A 20,476-nucleotide genomic window follows, 5' to 3' on the forward strand; every position below is an offset into this window, starting at 1 on the left:
TGATATATTCCTTTATCAAAATCTTAATATTTTGATGCTTACAGTGGGTATACTTGCTCTCCGAAGGAAAAAAAGTACAGTGCTCGATACAAAACAGACGTGCTGAAATGATCAACTGGACGCATGACTAAGGATGTCCTTCCAGACCAAGTGAGTCTATCAGCAAAAACCACGCAAAATATGCCCCCACTCTTCCCCCTACCCCCTCACAGTCTGCTTTCACGGATCTATCTCTTTCAGTTAGGCGGTCAAAGGAACAAATGCTAGGACTGACTCATATCCAAGAAACAAGTGGTAAAGGAATAAGATGTAAATCCTTTTCTTATTCATGGCCATCTCTCTTGTGTTGTCACAGAGCAGGTTAGGAAATGGTATTTAATTGTTTTTCACACAGAAAATTTCTCAGCTTCCACGATTATAACATTACTTAAGAAAGTGACTAGGTTTCCACAAAAAAAGAGCTGTATAATTTTGTTTCTCAAGCTTCAGTTTTAAAAAGCCCCTTGGAAATAGAGATAACAAGTATTCTTACTCTCACAGATTCTGAAACACATAAAGATTGAATATGTACCTAAACATCTTCTCTGAGGTATGCTTAGCAAAAGCGGTTTGAAAGTCCTCATGACAATGCACCGAGTGTTTGAAACTGACTCAAGTTATTGGGGATATTCCACTGTGTGCATGTTTCCCGGCCTTCTTATATTCACTACATAAGGGAAATAATTGGAAGTATTAACTACAGCTTTGTAACAATATGAACCTTGAGTGCATGGCAACTTTAAAACAAAATTCAGATCTGCTATCTAGATACTTCATAGGGAGGTCCTATTATTTTTAACACATATAATTTAACTACTGATATGATTTGAAGTATTTTTAAATCTTATGAGGAAGTGAAGTTTTTCCAGTTTAGGCACAAAGGTACGAACTTTGAAAAGAAAAAGTCAGGTAGAGAAAAATCTATGAATAAGGCTAATTGAAGGAAATAAACAAGCAAACATACACATAGATTATAGGAAAAACTTAACAGGGTCCCCAAAATACTTAAACTACAGTATTATACATAAAATTTGAAATTCAGAATCTATCAGAATTTCATAGGATTAACCACTGTATTTACAAAAATGACAAATAAGTTTCATGTAATAGCTTAATTAACTTCCAAGGGCATATCTTTGGAAGTTAATAAAAGATAAACTAACGTCACATAATAGTATAAGTTAAAATATATTGCTCTAACTTAAGTTGAAATGCATAAAAATATAAGTTGGATTGGTAGATAGATAGAAAAATAGGTAGGTAGATAGATAGATGGGTGGTAAAGAAAATAAAGTAAATGTTAACTCTAAAATCTAAGTGGTGGATATATATGTGAATCACTGTACAATTCTTTTGATTCCTTTGTATGTTTAAAATCTTTTGTATAATAAAGTGTTGGAACAAAATACAGAGTTCTTGATGAAAAGCATTTACTCTATGTGTTAACTGTGCTCCACAAATAAACCAATTTCAGAGTTTGTCTCTCCGACTTGATGCACTCACCTAGCCATCCGGATCCTGAATTTGGTATGCATAAGTCTGTCTCAGCGCTGGGCAACACGAAGCCAACTACAAACACCTCCACACCATCCGCCATAAGGGCCATGCCCAGGACAAAGAAAAGGGCCCACTGAAAACGACCATGACCACACTCTTGGATTATCAGCTCATACTGCTGGGCTAGTTCTTCCTCATCAGCTTTCCTCTCTGACTCCAGCTCCCGGCGGTCCTTGTACTCATCACCCTTGGGCTGCCCCATGGACACAATGCTGTCTTTCCCTTGGTTTATACTGGGGATGCCCTGATACTCCCCTTCGTAGATTTCATCATCTTCATCATGACCTTCGGTAGCTTCACTGGAGCCTTCCTCATCATTGGCCCCCCCATCATAGGTTTCTCCGGGGGGGTAATAGTCATCATCCTCTTCTTCGTCCTGGAACCGACTGTACGACCTCTGGGTGTATTCATCCTGAGCCCGGTCCACTGCTCGATTCACTTTCTTCACTGTCTGTTTCTTCACCTCTTTGGCAATGTCCTTGGCACCCTTCACCAGTGAAGTCCTATCCTTGTAAGAGTCTTCCATCTTCTCTCAACTGATGGCCAACGAGAAGCTGGGAATTTTTCACAGATGCTGGTCAGTGCTTCAGTCCCAACAGCTTCACCCACTTTGGGTTCAAAACGAAACTGCAAAAAAAGAAAAACCACAGGAGATATTTATTAGTCCTTTCTAGATCTGTTTCACCACCTATTGCTGGATGTCTTTTCACTGCCCCTCAGACTAAGACACAAAATTAGCTTTTCCTTTCTTTGATATCACTGGACACATGCACGCCGGATGTCTACTCAAGTGGTCAGCACTGGAAGTAGTTAGGATTTTTACTGTTATTATTATTATTGTTTTGTTTTTAAGGAACACTGACTGTTGCGTAACTTTGCCTACAATGCACAAGCATTACGCTGAGAATAAAACAGGACATCTTTAAAACTACATCCAACACATTTTGAAAGTGCTATAAAGGTATACCTTGATTGAGAAAAATAATATCGCTCACAGACATATACACATTACAAAGGCAAAACCAGAATATGAGGAGAATTCTGTCTGAACTTATTTCCTCATATTAAAAAAAAACAAACAGAAAATGAGGAAAGCAGGCACGTAGCCCTATATATAGTGCTATCAAACCATATATATATTTGTAAAATGTATTTCCCCTCTACTTTCATTACATTTCCTTCCTATAAATGATAACAGAGACTCATGTGGCGCCCAGAACTGACAATAAGGCTGTTCCCCTGCGATGATCGTATCTGCAGGAAACTGGCAGAGTTCCTCAAATGATTTCACAGATGCCTTTGATAATCATTGAATTAGAACATTTGGCTTGTGTAGTGGGGGATCTGCCTTTTCAGAAACCACACCCATGCCAGCAAGGGCAGGTAAGTCGCATACAATGTCCCTTCACAACCACACCCTGTAAATAAAATATTCCAGGCTTTGGTCTGCCATCTTCAGTTCTGCAAACCCTCCCCTCACACACTTTCTCTCTCTCTCCCCCTCCTCCCTCCTACCTTGTCCTGCTGCCACCCCAGTTAACTGCTCTCCTGGATACCAGAGTCAGCAGTCTTCCCGAGCCCTCATTTGGTTTTTGTTCTCCCTGACAGCCCCCTCGATCTTCACTCATTCCATTCAGGCTTACTTCATGGGAACTGATCTTTCACGTGTCCACTGAGCTGTCTCTTCTGGTGGCCCAGGTGAGCCAGTGTCAGGCTCACCCTTGCACATGGGTAATCAAAAGGTGAAAAAGTCATTCTCCTCCATCATTAATCTCCAAGCCCTACGCTGTGGCAGCATTCCAAACAGTGGTTTATATAACGGTCATTTTTATGTTTTCCTTTTGTACCCAGTATAAAATACTTGGTAAGGCTATTACAAAAACACATTTAAACTGCATGTTCAGACATCACTATAAAGACAAAAAAATGTTCGTTTCTAAATGGACTGAACGGCATTACCACTGAATACTTACAAGTGCCCGGTAGGCAACAGAAGCACGGCTCTATACAGGCCTGTGTTTTGGAAGATGACAAAATGAAACGAAGATCAATATATGATTATGAGACTTTCTGCCAAATGTCTTCATAAAGGATTTTTCTCTTTGTTCTCCTTTTTCTTTCTTTTTGGAGAGCTCAGAGGCAGGGGAAGGGAGAGATGGGAGGATGCGGGAGGAGAGGAAGAAAAGAGGGGAAGGCAGTGAGAACAGAGGTTGAGGGTGGAGTGCTCAGAAACTCAAGGAGGAGACAAGCAAAAAAGAGAAGGAGAAGGGAGAATGATAATAAACAATACTGGAGATGGAGAGACGTTTCCTACTTTAAGAATTTAAAGCAAGATTAAGACATTTCACACAATAAATAACTATGCATGAACTCATCATGTCAGACACTGCTAGTAGGTGGATTGTTTAGGGGGTAGAGTTGTACTCTATGGCTATTCCTTTCTCTGGAAAGTGGAAACATGCAAAAAAGCTTGGCTCATTCCAGCGATCACCAGGAAAATGGCAGATTGGCACCTGAGTGGGAAGGTCATGCCCACATGAAAGCAAACGTCAAGGTGTGGCCTGCACACCAGGTGGGGCCTGTGACGAGGTCCAGGAGCAACTGCTCATTACACCATCCATGTTGGCAAACAATACACCTCTGTTTTGGGGTGAGTTACTGAGATATACCACATAATATGTGCCAGGCACCATTTTAACAAAAAATGTTTAGATGTGTGTTTAAATGTTTAGTGCTTACTCTACACCAGATGTTGTGCTAAAAAATTTATATAGTTTTATTATAACTATTTTATCTTTGATTCAATCCTTCTTTCAATCCTACAAAATGGATATTATAGTCTGCATTTTACAGGTGAGAAAATTAAGGTTTAGCGAGATTAAATAACTAGCCCTCGGCTGCAAAGCTTGTCAGAGGAGATGCTGGGAATCACACATCTGCCCACACAGCCCTCTCACTGAAGTCTTAGTAAATGCAGCCGTGTTCTTCCTCATCATTCTGGTAACTCATGTTTTCTATATGAAAATGGTTTTATAGCCTCTTTGCTCAACTCTCTGTAGATTCTGAAATAAAGAGAATTATTGTGATATGTTTCATCAGTGTTAGGCTTTATACGAATAATTCCAAAACATGGTCTTGGGTGTTCAGGTGAAACGTCCCCAAGATGGTGGCTGTACGTCAAAAGATAATATAGCCAAGTTACATAAGAAGTCAGTGGGCCAGGAGAGCAGGAAAGGAGGCAGAGCAATGACCCTCTAACTACCTCCGTGAAGTACACGCTGCCCCTTCTCACTTATTCGAGTTGGTGCCCTTCTCCAGGAAATAGAGAATGATAACAACCTTACAGCATGGTGAGGAATAAATGAGTGGTGTTTACATTGTATCCAGGGCAGTATTCGACATATATTAAGTGTGTTTACTTAGAATTCCCCAGAAGTAGCCCCCTGTGATGAGGAAACAGGTGTGAATAATTTATTAAAGAAGAACTGGTGAGGGAGTGGACATAAGGTAAGAACAGGTAAGGGAGGGGGACAATTGAAGCAAGAATGCAAATGTAGGCAAAGTCCCATGGGGTTGAGCTTCACCCCATGCTTGGTTATCACTCCTGATTACTCAGGAACGTAACTTATTCCTCAGAGTTATTCCCACAAAGGCAAATGTGCTGGGCTTTCATCCTCCCACATCGTCCATTGCTGACTAAGGGCCCCCCAGAGCGAGGATGGATTCTAGGTGCTTCTAGCTCTCTGCACCAAAAGGCAAAACAGTTCCAGCACCCCACGGGCAGTCCCCAGAAGAGATGCAGGTGCTGGCTGGTGGAAGCAAAGGCACACAGAAGCCCGGGGTGGAGAGCTCGGAGATAACCAACGAATGGCATCCAAGAGTATCTAAGCAGAGCTTTAACAGTATCTCCTACAATAGTATTTCATAAAAATTGTTTAGATGCCCTACTAATCATGCCGAGTGGTAGGACCCACAGCTGATTAAAAACTATATTTATAGAGGTGGCTGTTATAACCAAATAATATTTACAGCAAAGTTTATGTGACATATTTAATGACATGCATAATCATGTTGCACAAATTAGTTATACACATAAATGCGAGTTATTCTGGCAAAACAGAATTTTAGTTTTTCTTTGATGGTTCATGCTAAACAGCATGTATCCACTAATACCACATACTATTTCAAAACCATCCTACATGTCCCCGTCATGCACAACTCCCCCGCCACACACACACTGTTTCTTTCAGTTTCCCCACACTGTACCCGAGCCTCCAGTCCTTCCTTCAGCTTTACCCTTCATAAGCACCAACACTAAAGATCTTGGATAACTCCTCTTCCTCAAAACGTTCTAGAATCTTCTGTCTTCTGCATGCTAGGAGAGTCCATCATTTTAATAACTGTATTTATGCAGCTTTAAAGACATTATGTGCTCATACAGTAATGATAGCAATACTAATGGATTGCCTATTATTTTGTCGGCCAGGTGCTAAGCACTTCAAAGGTTTTACCACACAACAATATTTCTCACACCAGTCATACGCAGCAGGTACTTTTAAAATCCTCATTTCACAGATGGGGAAACTGTATGCCCAGTGAGAATTCAAACCTAGACAGTCCTACTCCCGAGCCCAACCACTTACCTACTACATCTATTCTTAGTAGAAATGGGAGCACGCAAAGAAAATAGCAAAGCACATAGTGGTAGAAGACAGCCCCCACCTCCCATGCCTGGATATAGAGATCCTCTGAAGTACTTGCAGATTGTAGTGTGTTGGGATCAGGGAAAGGGGCTCATGGTATAACAACCCTCTTCCCCTGCTAAGCTCAGCTCTGATGGAGACATCCAACCCAGAAGACAAATGGCAATCAATTGCCAGCAATTGGAGAATTGTGCCCACGTTACATCCTTGATGCCACAGTTTCTTCCCAGTTCAGCATGCTGGAGCATGAGATCTTCTTCCTGTGGGGGAAGGCTGTCCAGGGAGCTTTCCATGCTGCCAGTAGCAGACCTGAGTAAGCATCCCTTGGGGATGAGGCCAGCAGGCCAAGGTCTTTCCCCCATTTCCCCAGAGCAATCGCTCCTTTTTTGCAGGGGAGGAGTGACGGGATGTGTATGTGTGGGTAAGAGAGAAGCTACGAGTATGTTTCCCACATTTGTCTCTCCTAGGGAGCAGTGAAAATTCCTGTGTCCTGAGTGGAAACCCGAGAGGTGGGGAATAACAGGCCACTTTAACTTGGTTTTGGATAATTTTGGTCAAGACTATAGCACAGCTCACCAGCCACCCCAGTAAGAGCCATACCACTTTCCATCTCTTATGAGACTAAACATATGTGACATTATAATAATGTCACAAAATAGGGCTTCATTAAAACAAAACGACAAGGAAGTGTACATCTAAAATTTACAATAAGTCCAGAGATATTCTGAGGAACACTGTACCACTCCAAACTGATATACATTTTCATCCGTGCTTAATGTCAGAAACAGGCAACATTTAATATTCCTCACCTCCATTGTAAGTAGGGCTGATTGTAAACAACTAGATACCTCAAGGCTGTAGCACATATGTCTGAAAATGGTGATTTAAAAAAAAAAAGTTTAAAATCAATTTTAATGAGGTATAATTTACATTCAGGAAGATGCTCTAGTGATTATTAAAAGAACCTAGTCCAAGAGATTTGGTGCAGTGCACCATCTAAATTATGAATGTACTTATTCTGGCAGGAAACGTTTGTTGAAATGCTTCTTCACCACGGGTTTGAAACCCCTGGACCTTATAGTAACTGTCCACAAGAAAGGTCAGCATACTCTGGACTTTGGTGGTCTGAAGACAGGCTCGAGAGACAGCAGGAAGCAGAGAAGGTGGAGATAGCCTTATAGGAGCTCTAAGAACCTGTTGCTACAGTATGTAGTCCAACCTTGTGTAATAGTGATAATATTGGAAGGTGACCAGAGTTAAAATGCAGAACCCCATATCTGCAGTGAGACAGCATTCTGCAAAGAAGCTTTGGGGAGGGAGGAGAGCATATTTTGAGATGAAAGAGTAGATACTGACCCATCATCCCTGCCTGTCCAAATCTTTGGCATTAGACTTTTGTCACTGAAGGACGCCTCTTGTCCTCCAAACCTTTAAACTTATGTGTAAACCCCCATTTTCCACGGTGCAGTTCAAAAGCCACCTTTGTCATGACGTGATCTCCTTTCATTATTGTGTAACTTAATCACATCTTCCCAGTTAAACATAGTTGGTTTCCTCCTGGCATTCAATCACGTCTTCCTTTATGGTTATCCATGTTCTTCCCTATCAGAACATAAGCTCTGATCCCCCTTTCTTCATGAGGCAGTTGTCCAAATCAGCATTTCCTCAAAGTGCAATCTATACTACCTGGTACCTGCAAGGTGCCCTGAGAGGAAAAAGTTCTATGGTCGAATACATTTGCGACGTTTCTGTCTTATACTTCATATATCCTTTTCTAGGAGTGTCACAATGCAAAGCTGTTGTAAAGATCGTATTTAAATGTGTTATCCAACCATTTCCCAAACTTTCATAACAAAAGAACGTCCCCACTCACCCAAAATATGACACCAACGAGCAGTCCTCATTATACACTATGGTAAAAACTGTATTAAGATAAACACCAAGATCTTTTAAAATTCTAATGTCTCTGTTATAAAATACCATAAAATTCACTAATTAGAATTAATTGAGGGATGCAAGATGAAAGGCAGAAAGTCTACATTAAAATAATATTTCTAAAATGAAATACAGTATTTCTTTCAAGTCCATGCAAAACTGAAATTAAGTTTTCAAAGTGTAAGCCCTTATGATTTTAAAATTAACTTGCTACAAAAATAGCGTCTACATATTTTTGAGTAATAACTCATTCGAGAGACCCAAAATTTTTATTTTAAGTATACTAACATTCTTTTTATGCAATTTTGACACAATTAATTTGCTCTATGAAGAATAACTTTCCTAAACCAGGGCAAACTGGCTTCAGCAGTTGTCTAAATCTCTACAAATTCCACATTAGTGAAATCTAAAGGCTTTATCTAAAAAAACAAACCTGTTTACATATATGAACTTTTGTGATGGTCCTAGACCTCTTTAAAGAAGGAATATTCTCAAGTGAGTCAAAGAGAATAATATTCTCTTGAAGAAGTATCCAAATTCAATTTAATACAGCAATATTCTTTCTGATTACAAAACTGCAACATGCTTAAGAAATAACTGAAAAATTCAGAAAGTCACAAAGAATAAAATAAAACCCAAATGTATTTCTACTGCCCAGAAATCCCCACTCTTAACAATGAACAAATATACAAGCTATGCTGATGCTTGAACATATGATTAATTTAGGTCTCACTGCACATTTGGATGTGAAGCCCTTCTCAGGATTACTCTATTATCTATACCTCTTCAGGCATGAACTTTCCCCATTCATTGGATTAGTAGACTATCTTAAATAGTACAGGACTTCATTAGATGTTTAGTAATTGTGGTCTGGGGATTCCCAGAACACTCCCAAGACCATTTAAGGAAACTGTGAGGTCAAAATAATTTTCATAACAATAGAAAGAAGTTACTTTACTTCTTTCACTCTCATTTTTTTTTTATGCGTGTATAGTGGGCATTTTCCAGAGGCTACATGATGTGTGGTGACATCATTACTCTGATGGTTAATGGAATGTATACTTGTAGTTTCTTGTGTTTTAAAAGTTTCTCAGTTTTAGTTTCTAATATGGTAAATATCAATAGATATAACTGACAAAAAGGAAGGCACTTTTATCCTTAACAATTTTTAAGAGTAAAAATGAGTCCTGAGGCCAGACCAAAATTTCAGAACTATGGTTCCATAGAAACCCTGTCCTGCTTGGACCTGGAGTTGTAGAGACTTCCCTTTAGAGATTCCTATAGGGTTTGACTTTGCCGCTTGCTAGATCCTCATCGGTTTCACAAAAGTCTGAACTAGTTTTTCTATGATTAGCTCAGCTCTGAGTTTCCATATTTACAGAGATTCTGGTAGGCTCAGAATTTCCATCTCAGGTGGGTGTCATTTTCCCAGCCTTGTCCATGGTGGACAGTTTTGGACTGTCCTTTCCTCCAGGTGGAAATGGGCAGTGTGTGACTCCCAGCTTGCCTGCTGGCCATGTCCTGGCCATAACTTGGAAGGCAGAAGGTCAACTTCCACACACTGCTATGCCTTCCTTTTCCATTGCTGGCATCTGAGGATTTCTTTCTTTTTCATTTAGCTATTTATTATCTAAATAATACTTTCATAAATTATCTGTGGATGTGGAATAGGGTTTAGCATGTGCTCAACTCACCACCTCGACCCAGAGGTTGGCACTATTATAACCTGCTTCAACCATACATTTTATATTGACTTTTTCTCATGCTTTTAAACATTCTTCTACCATTTTAATTTATGGTATACTGTAATTCATTTAACCTGTCTCCTATCATTGCACTTTTAGGTTGTTTACACTATTTTAGTATTATTGATAGTATGGTGATACACACCCTTGTGTGTGCTTACTGAGAATTCCTTAGATCAAAGGGAGAACCTAGTTTTATTGGTTTTTATATATAATATCACATTGTCCTTCAAAAAGGTTGTGGCAATTTATAACTTCCAGAAGCATGTACGACAGCCGCTATTTCCTTGTGTTCTCGCTATACTAGAAATTAGTAGTTGAGGTTTTTGGCAAATTAGAGAAAAATGGTGTTTTATCATTTTAAGTTCCATTTGATTACTAGTGAAATTGAATATCCCTTCCCCTGTAAAATCTTTTATCCTTTGCCAATTTTTGCATTGAGGTTTATAGTGGGTTTAATGGTGGCTCCCAGAAAGATATATGCACGTCCTCAACCCAAGAACCTATGCATGTGATCTTATTTGGAAAAAGGTGTAGTTAAGTTGAAGATCTTGAGATGAGATCATCCTGGATCATCTGGGTGGACCCTAAATCCAATGGCAAGTACCCTTACAAGAGACAGAAGAGAGAAGACACAGAGAGAAGGCCATATGAAGGTGGAGGCAGAGTCATGCAGTCACAAGCCCAGGAAGACCCAGAGCCACCAGGAACTGGAAGAGGCAAGGAGGCATTGTCCACTTTGGAGCGAGTGCAGCCCTGAGACATCTTGAACTATGAGAGAGCAAATTTCTCTGTTTAAAGCTATCCAGTGTGGTAATTGGTTAAGCAACCACAGGAAACTAATACAAAGTCTTTTTCTTATTGAATTTTAGGAGTTTTTTATATAGTAAGGATATAAACTCTTTCGTCATTTATGTTGTAAATACTTTTCTCTGATAGCCTTGTCTATGGTATTTTTGCCATGCAAAGCTATTAAACTATTTTTAGTCTATTAAAAAGTTCTTCTTTCGTATTTTCTGCCTTAATAGTTTATCAAGGCCCTTCTGAACTTCCAAAACATTCATCTATGTTTGTTCTAATTAATTTTAGTTTCATTGTTTAATGTTTAGTTCTGGAATTTATTTTGCTATATTGTACAGAAAAGGAATTTCAAAAAATTAATAATCAAATATCTCAGAAACATTTATGAAAATGGCCCTTTTATTCTTCTATGTATTAGTGTCTCTTCAGTTTTGAATTCTGCTCCATTGATATGTTTATCAACTGTTGCCCTCCTACCATCTAGCTTTACATTTTATCACTTTTAGGTTTAATATCTGTCAGTGCCCATACCCTTCATGACTCATCATTTGCAAATACTTATTTGTATTTTATCCACTTTCTCTTCCAAATGAACTATTCATTAGAATTTTAATTAAAATTGCACTAAGAATTTTATGTTAAAAGTTTCATTACCCAAGGGTAAGGAGGGAGGAGGCTCTAGAAGAGGGTAAACGGGCTCTAATATATGGTAATGGAAAGAGAACTGTCTCTGGGTGGTGAACACACAATGTGAGATATAGATAATATATTACAGAACTGTATACCTGAAATCTATATAACTTTACTAACAATTATCACCCCAATAAACTTTAATTTAAAAAAATTTCATTTGAATTTTAACAAGAATTGTACTGTTTACAAATTAATTTTAAAGGAACTAAAAATCTTAAAATAGTCCCCTAATCCAAAAATACAATATATCTATTCATTTAAGTCTTTTTTTATGTAACTCAGTTTAGATGTTTTCTTCTTAGTATGCCAGGTTTTTAATAAACAAGATGCATACACATACATATAACTACATACATATTTTAAAGTTTTTATTCATTTGTATATTTGTTTACTGGTTTTTCAGAACCATGATATACTATATACAGAGGGTGCCAAAAAAAGGTATACACATTTTAAGAAAGGAGAAAAGTATATTAAAATTACACTGATGGTAATCACTCTGAGCACCTCTTGTAATTGCAGAAGTCAAATGTGACTTGTATTCATCTTTTGTTATCAGTATATATTGAGGATTACAATTTTAATACAGTTTTTTCCTTTCTTAAAATGTGTATACATTTTTGGCACCGTGTGTGTGTGTGTGTGTGTGTGTGTGTGTGTGTGTGTGTCTGGGTGTGCCACAAACTTTAGCTTCCGTCAGGTCCATTCAGTGGGTCAGGAACTGTGCTCTCTTCCAAAGCAAAGCATTGGCCTCAAGGGAGAACAAACATACTGAATTTTGATCGTGGAGTAGATCAGATGAGCTGCAAATGTTGGGTTAAACTTGCTTGAGGAGAATTCAGACAGGAAAATCACTAAACCATGCTGACAGTCCTAGCTCAGCTTTCCTCTCTAGACCTTACTGTAGACCAGGGCCCTCCTTAAAGGAGTGACTTTGCAGGAGAACTGGCAAGAGACTCGTGTGTCTTCAGTGGAGCCCAGGAGAGTGTAGTGCTCCTGGATTCCCTTTCCTAAGTAGCTACCAGGATCCTGTCACCCTTTGGGGAAATCAGATGCCTGAGGATCTTCAGATCAACCAGAATTATTAAACATAATCAGTCACCAAACTGTCATACACAATTCCTACTCTTAAATAACAGCGAGATACTCTCTTCCATGAAATGACCAAAAATATTCTGGCTGATGATTTCCCTGGCATTACACAGAGGCTTCCAGATTTGAAAGGGACCATCTGTCAATGTGGTATTAGGCACTGAAAGTGAATGTGGTCAGTTCTGCTTCTTTCACTGGAACTTACAAATCATGCGAGGGAAACACAAAGAGAAAGCCAGGGACTGAATCTCTTCCTGGAAGCACATGGGTTCACACAAAGGCTCTCCAGGGCTGGAAAAAGCAGGAGAAAAGTAATTTTTTTCAACAATTCTTCTTCTCTCCCCTGGGATTAAAAAAGGGCCCCCAAAAGATCCAATCATTCATTTATTATGTACTTATTAAGCCCTTATTATGTACCAGGCACTCTTTGAGGAGCTACAAATAAGAGATTGAACAAAACACACAAAGTCCCCTTGTGTCTGACTGTATGGAGCTTTCTTTCGAGTGACGAGACAGACCACAAGACAAACAAATACATAATTTCATGTAATGTTGAGTTCTACAAATGAAAATAAAGTAGGGTAAGAGATTAGAGCAGTGCTGTCCCACAGAACTTTCTGTGATGACGGAGATGTTCTATATCTGTTCTGTCTAGTAAAAACAGGGCCAAAACTTGCATTTAAATAACCAGACCTTACTCTACTGAACAGTGCTGGTTACAGTGCAGGAGGTGCTGTTATTCTAGGAGAAGTTGACAGGTCAAGTTGGGAGTCTCCGAGCAGAGGAAATCTGAGTAGAAGCCTGATTAAGGCCAGGACATAAGCCATGCTGCTCCTCAAGGACTCAGTTTTGAAGACACACAGAATGGCAAGAGCAAAGGCCTCAGGTGGAGAAGGGCAAGGAGGCCAGGTGGCTGAGCAGAGTCAAGGAGGGGGTCTCATGAAGTCTTTGCTATGACAAGGGAAGTGGCTGGGGACATATCATCATGGGTTTTGAGGGTCACAGCAAGGGCCTTGGGTTTTACTCTAAGTGGAGTGGGTTTACAGTCGGAGAGCTAGAAGAATGGAGCTTAATAAAACCCTATTTACCTAACGCCGGGAATACCTCTTCTTTAACAAAATCTCATTCGCCTGGCTCTTTCACATCCATTATAATCTTTATTCTGACTATAACCATCTGATAATGAATATGACAACTTCAAAATACAGGCAGCATTTATGAAATGTCTTTAAAGGCAGGTTTGAGGCTGGAGGAGGAAGCTGACAGAAGAGTTCCTCAGTACAGACTGAGCAATCAATAGGAAAATGCAACTCTTAGCTGTATCTGGTAGGTGCTTAAGAAGGCCTGCGATCATTTACCCTTCACATTCACTCAGTCTCTCATCAGAACTATTACGAAATGAGACTAGTTTCAGTTTCTCTGCTTGTCCATCACTGGATTTAGAAGAAAAAGAAATCGACCCAAATTATAAATGAGATAGTCTTATGTTGGATATTTAAAAGCTGGCTATGGTGGGCGCCTCTTGCAATAGAGGTGACTGCCATGGGCAAGGAAACTTGGAAAAGCAGCATCCTCTGAGTGGTGGCAGCCTTCCACTCACAAGGGTGCTGGGAGGACTCAGGTCCCAGTTTCAGAACATCTGTGGGGCTCACCCATCTCTCAGCCATTCAAGCTTTGGCTCTGTCTCTGACAGTCAGCTGCTGGGACCTCCACAGATGTGGCCCTCTCTCAGTGGTCACTTCTTCAGAGAGCTTCCCAGGTGCAGAAAATGAGCATCCTTAAGAGACCCCAGAACCCAACAATAGTGTGTATACTTCCTGCATGAAGTCTCATCACTGCTATGACCTGATTCCCACAAGCTCCAAATTGGTTGTATTTGACACTTCCCTGCAGAGAAAACTTTCTTTGCTTTGGTGACCAGTGGTGTGCGAGCTGCCCCTTTGTGGGATAGTAACTAGTGAAGTGTTGGGGTATGCGGACCGTCACCGATTCCATCAATATCCTGCTCCGCTACTATAAATTAGCTTTGGTAAAGATCTGTGAGCTGGAAAAACACAAGATAGAAACTTGGAGAGAGGTGTACCTACAGGATCACTTGTCTGCATTTCTCCTACTGCCAGCTTGTTTGATGCTATCTTTTCATTCATTCAAAACAAGACCCACAGGCTGCCATTGACCCAGAATCAGGCAACACCTTGTACATCCTCACCCACAAGCTTATCCTCAAGTTCCTCATGTTGTTTATCACTGAGTTCCCTGAGCCATGTCTAAGGGCTCATGCCTAAGTATCTGGAAGAGCTACAGACTGGCACCTAGGCCAACGCTACTAGGGTTTGCACCCCACCCCCACCCATGTGGCTCTAGGCTCTTTGTACAGCACGGGGTCTCGGCTCTGCCTGTGGTAGATGAGAAAGGGCATGTGGTGGACATCTACCCCGAGTGTGACGTTATCAATGTGGCAGCAGAAAAGACCTGCAACAACTCAGATGTGTCCATGACCAAACCCTTGTAACATCGATCACATTACTTTGAGAGTGTCCTCAAGGGCGACCTGCATGCGACTCTGGAGACCATCAGCAGCAGGCTGATGGCAGCAGAGGGGCACCGACCTGTAGTGATGGATGAGCACGCTGGTCAGGGACTCGCATCATTGTCGGACACCCTGCGGGCCTGGTGCTCACAATCGGAGAGAAGCCCAGGGCTGGGGGAGGGGGTCACTGGGCCGTATGCCCACTCACCGCCTGCCCAAAGTTCTGCGAACCACAGATGGAAGCTTGAGAGAATCATGACTCTGTTTCCTGCTCGGGAGTCCTGTACTCTTTTACCTGGGAGCTGGGGAAGGCGGTAGGGAAGGGAGGAAGGAGAATGGATTTTCAGCTGTTCTATCCTCACACATACACTTGAGGAACTTTCAGCCCTCCCGTCCTAGCCCCCATCCTCTTAGACATAGCCCCTGTTCTGGGTGAACTCTGGACTCTGTGCCCCTCAGGCAAATTCTGATCTCTAAGAGAGTCCAGACCTCACCCAACCTTTGCTTCTGTCTCCGTCCCCGACTCTATCCTAATAGCACAACAAAACTCTTCATAAAAATATTTTATTCATCTGTTTCATGCTGTATGGAAAAGGCTGAATCCATTAGTGACATTTCTTCCCATATGGGGCCTGGGGAGGATCGTGGGGAGGATGGCCTTTGGGTTCCTATGCCGTATGCATATGACGGGAGGTGGGTTAGGTGCAGGGGGAGGGCAGAGTGGTTAGCTGAGGTTATTGCTTTTCATGGAAAACCTAATTAAAATGACAGGAACCTCTTCTCAAAAAACGGGGAAACGTTAGCTACGGAGCCAAATACTGGCGTCAGGCAATTACTTATACCCAAAGGTGGAACACTATAAGAGTGATTATCCAATCCATACAATCATCCATACACCATCTCAGGGGAACAAACACATGATCGTTCCTAAATTTACAGAGAAACTCCACGACATCTCTTGAGCAAACAGTTGTCTTAGACATATTAAAATGACCTAAATGATTAGGCAGAAACAGTGATCTTGTTAGTGAGAAACACACACCTGGGTCCCAGGGCTGCTTTTGCCATTTACTAGCTTTGTGACACTAGGCAAGTTATTTATGGCCTTCAATACTCAATTGCATTATCTGTACAATGGAAAATAAAAGTGCTCTTGGGAGGATTAAATAACATCAAATAACACTTGGTACATAGTACCTACTCAGCAAGTGCTAGTTTACTTGAAATTATAGAAGAATGTCCTTTATAAATAGAAGTCATCATCCAGCAGTGATAAGGCTAGCAATTTCCCTCTCACAGGAGCACTGGCTGGGGAGTCACGAAGCAGCAGCCTCTCCTTCCGAAAAGACTCACCCTGGTGTTTGCAGCTGTTGCTGAGATACATTCCCTGCGGTTTAGCTGTAAGGAAAGCACCAAGAAGCACGCGAGCCTATTTGCCTGCGAGTTAGGCAATGTGATGAGCATACTAGCAGAGTTTTAATGCAATTTAAAGGCAGAGCCAGAGTGATCAAGTCTGCCTTCCTTATATTACATTGATAACAGCAAAACACTTCCTCCTGGACCTCAGTTATCTAACCCCTCGGATATCAACAAGCCCAGGGACCCCCCGCCCCCTCAGGCTTGTACTATTCTCCCCTTCATGTCTGGAAATGACATATTTTTTTTCCTTCTGCTTTGTCTATGTTTTCCTTAGTAAATATTTCATTTCACAAGATTCCTTGGGAAATGGCTACAAAAGCAGCCACCTTTGTGTAGTTCAGCAACTCTGAGCTGGTGATGAACTCCCCAGAGCATGACCCCCAAGGAATGCTCTGCTTTTTGCTCCCGTTGCTTTGTGGCCTCTAGGAGGGAGGCAGCAGAGACTTCCTTACTGCCTCCACCAGCACTCTGGGGCTAAATGTGGGTGCAGCTTGGGGACCAAGGTGCTTTAGTGGTTACAAGTGCCCACAGCATGACTCACAAAGCAAGAGAGCTAGAGTGTCCATTGGCTTGGTGTTCCACGTGCTGCCCAGGATTCTCTTGCTACCAGCTACTTCTGCGTGATCCAGGTACATGGGAGAAGAAGTGCCCTCGGGCCTTTCCCAACAAAACCTCTTCTTTACGGCCATTGGTGAAAAGAGCTGCTCAACTGATTCACACACAGCATATAAATAAATGACTAAGGAGCTCCGAAAGTACTCTACCCTTCCCTGAGGTTTTTCTCTTTTAATTCCTCAGTCTGAGGAAATGTGTGCTTTGTGGGATTTCAAGCTCAGTCATTGGGCTAAGTTAGACACTGGGGGACAGGAAGAACCTTTTCGATTTAAATCCTCCAAATAGGCTACTGAATATCACACCAGTGTGAGAAGAGATCTGGGCCAAAAGCCATAGTCACAAGGGAAGTCAGAATTCACCTAACCACCCACCAGACTACTAGTTCTTTAAAGAAAGAGACCCTTTTTTTGTTGTTTTTGGTTCATCTCATATTCATGGCACCTAAGGGAACCCTGGACGCTCATTCATTCACTCATTCAACTAACAGCTATTTTTTACCTACTCAACAGTGGGATCTAGATTCTGCCCAGACTTTACGCAAACATAAATCAAAGGCACAGGTCCTGGCCATCAAGGAATGTTCCTTTTAGTGGAACATCCAACAACCAAACAGATAATTACCTCACAGTGTGACAAGAGCTATGTGCTGGCACATGGTATCACCATATTATGGGATAGAGCAGAGTCTAAACTGAGTTTACCAGGCAAAAGATGGACAAGTAAAGCACTCACAGACCAGTGACTTAACTTATTAAAGGCCATAGAAGGAACTCAGAATACATTTAAATTAAAAAAAAAAATCATGGCAAGAGTCCTTTGCATACCCGCACCTATGTCAGAGCCAGAACAAAAGTAAAAACAATGGATTTCCAAGGCCTTTTCTGGAACTAACAGTCAAACTCAACCTGAACCATACTTGCTAAAATTGTAATGTTCAGTTTCTTCCATTAGCTTTTTGGCGTCTCACCTCTCTAACACCTTCCCCCTAGCACAGGGAGGAAGGTATAAAAGCACTTGCATGATTGACAGAAATATATGATTGGCATCTGATTACATGTAAGTGTTTTCTAAAACGCATCCAAGAGATATTAAAAAGTGTTCCTCATAAAGAATTTATGGACAAAGAAGATGGGAGACACCTGTCACTTTCTCATCACCTCCACTGCCTATCTATCCACCTGGTCCCAGCCACCATCCCCTCTCACCTGGACACTGCAATGGCCTCCTCACTGGTCTTCCTGGTTCTACCTTTATCCTTTAGAAGCTCTTCTCTACATCGCAACCAGAGAAATCTTTCCCTAAGGTAGGGCAGGAACCATCACTCCTGTGGGAAGAACCCTCCATGGGCTTCTTTCCCCCTCCCTTAGTCCCTACATGGCCTGGCCCACCTCCTCTCTGTTCTCATCTTTCACCACACCCCCTCACTCCACCTCAGCTTACTCCAATATCCCAAACACTTCTGCCTCAGGGCCTTGGCACTTGCTACTTTCTCTGCTTGGAATACCTCCTGTGCCCCCCCCCCCGTGCCCCCCCCCCATAACTGCTGGCCTCTCTCCCTTCTGGTCTCTTCTCAAATATCACCTCCACACAGAGCCCTAGACCACACTATCTAAGACAGTGCTCTCATATTACCATACTCTGAGCCTTTATGCTGTTATTCTTATCATCCAGCACCATCTGACACTATATTACATAGTTTTTGTTTATTATCTAACTCTCCCCACAAACTATATACTTCATGAGAAAAGGAACTTCTGTTTTGTGCTTGCCTAAATTCCCAGCACCTAGAAGAACTCCTGATACATTCTAAAATCATTTGTTAAACAAATCACTGCACAGAACACTAAATGAAGGAAAACTGAATTTTTGTTATTGTTGTTTTTACAAGCCTTCTCAGAGTCTTTGATATGCGAGCATGCACTGTGTGCATCTTTCCTCCAAGAAGGAGGAAACTTATCTGATCTCGCAGTCCAAAGTATCTTCCAGAGCAAGCATTCTCAGTACCAGTGTTGCGGAACCCTCATCAAGGGTGAGACACATTTGGGGAGAAAACATGTTTACTAGTGCTGCCCACAAGGATGAGCCTCCCTCAAGAAAAACAGAGGCCATCTCTTGCTATGAACACACTTCCCACAATACAGGAAGAGCAGGATGAACACTTCCTCTTAGTATGATCCCAGGAAAGCAAATGAATTGTGTGGTTTCTTGGTCTAATCTTGGAGAGGCACAATAGTTTGATGCTATCACTGGGTACTGAACTGTTTCTGTTATAGCCAGCGTGGTGGGCTGAAAGTCGCCTGCCTTTGCGTTCCAAGTCTCCATCAGCAGCACTGGGATCTAATTATAACAACCCCAGAGGTCACTCTCCAAATGCAAATACGCTGCAGGACATATTGAGCGGGGAGGGAGAAGGACACAATTCATTTCCTTCTTGGAAAAGGGCCTCACTTCACCCTCTCAATCTCTTTCACATAATTCACAAGTAGTCAATGCTAACTATTCATCATTAATAATCACCTTTGCTCTAGTCACAAGGAAGTCATATGTGATTCTTTAAGAAAGATCTAGATCAAAAAAGTGTCAGAGAAGAAGTTTACCATCCAAAGGGCCATTGAGAAAATCCCTCCGGGGCCGGGGTATTGAATCCAGCACGTTTATGTGCGCCTGAGGCACGCAGAAGCTGAGGGGTGGAAGAATGAGTGGTAGGACCCAGGTACGGCTGGCGACCAGTGAGAAGGAGGAGCAGCATTTTCCCTCTGAAGTCACTCTCCGGTGGGACCAAGACCCCGTGACAGCTGGCCGGGATGCATGGCACGCAGCGGGGCATGCTGTACACGCAAAGGGCCAGGACATGCAAAGCCCCAAGAAAGCATTCATCTCACTAGCCTGCTAGAAGGCACAGAGGTCTACGGGCTGAGTGTGGACTGCCTTATAGCTGATTCTGTTTTAAAGCACTGCCAGTAGGTGTGTGAACCAGACTTTGAAAGACTCTTTATGAAAGTGACCAGTGACTTGGGCGTTAAGAGAGTATTTTGCACATCTGGGCTTTGAGGACTAGCCCAACATGTCTAGAAGGAGAAAACAAACAAACAAGCGCAGTAAATGGACTGTTTTCCTCCTGGCTGGAAATGGTTTCATCTGTTCTAAATTGAATTTTTTACTTAAGTGAGAGCTTTCGGTTCTAATGATTTAAAAGGTTCTCTAAATGTAAGCAGAACCAGTCAGGCTTATCTCCTCCCTTTCTTCCCTCCCCTAAAATCTTTCCTCACTTGGTCATAATACAGAAACTGCAATACAGGCAATATTCGACTCCTAACCCTTGGGTGTTCAGGGATGTGTATTTATGG

The 20,476-nt window shown here is 41.6% G+C and overlaps 1 protein-coding gene and 1 pseudogene across 2 annotated transcripts in view; one reads left to right on the plus strand and one right to left on the minus strand.

Annotated features, from left to right (window-relative positions):
- SV2C (synaptic vesicle glycoprotein 2C) overlaps nt 1–20,476 on the minus strand; it is a 169,060-nt gene that overhangs the window by 120,630 nt on the left and 27,954 nt on the right. The window contains exon 2 of the mRNA XM_081053165.1: nt 1,543–2,223. Within this exon, the coding sequence (XP_080909291.1) occupies nt 1,543–2,122 (580 nt within the window). The 5' untranslated portion in view covers nt 2,123–2,223. The remainder of the gene's footprint in view (nt 1–1,542; nt 2,224–20,476) is intronic.
- On the plus strand, nt 14,306–15,343 carry LOC308499746 (5'-AMP-activated protein kinase subunit gamma-1-like; annotated as a pseudogene). The gene has a single exon. The product of its transcript is annotated as a 5'-AMP-activated protein kinase subunit gamma-1-like (transcript).

This window comes from Rhinolophus hipposideros (assembly GCF_964194185.1).
Source record: "Rhinolophus hipposideros genome assembly, chromosome: 7".
Classification (NCBI taxonomy): domain Eukaryota; kingdom Metazoa; phylum Chordata; class Mammalia; order Chiroptera; family Rhinolophidae; genus Rhinolophus; species Rhinolophus hipposideros.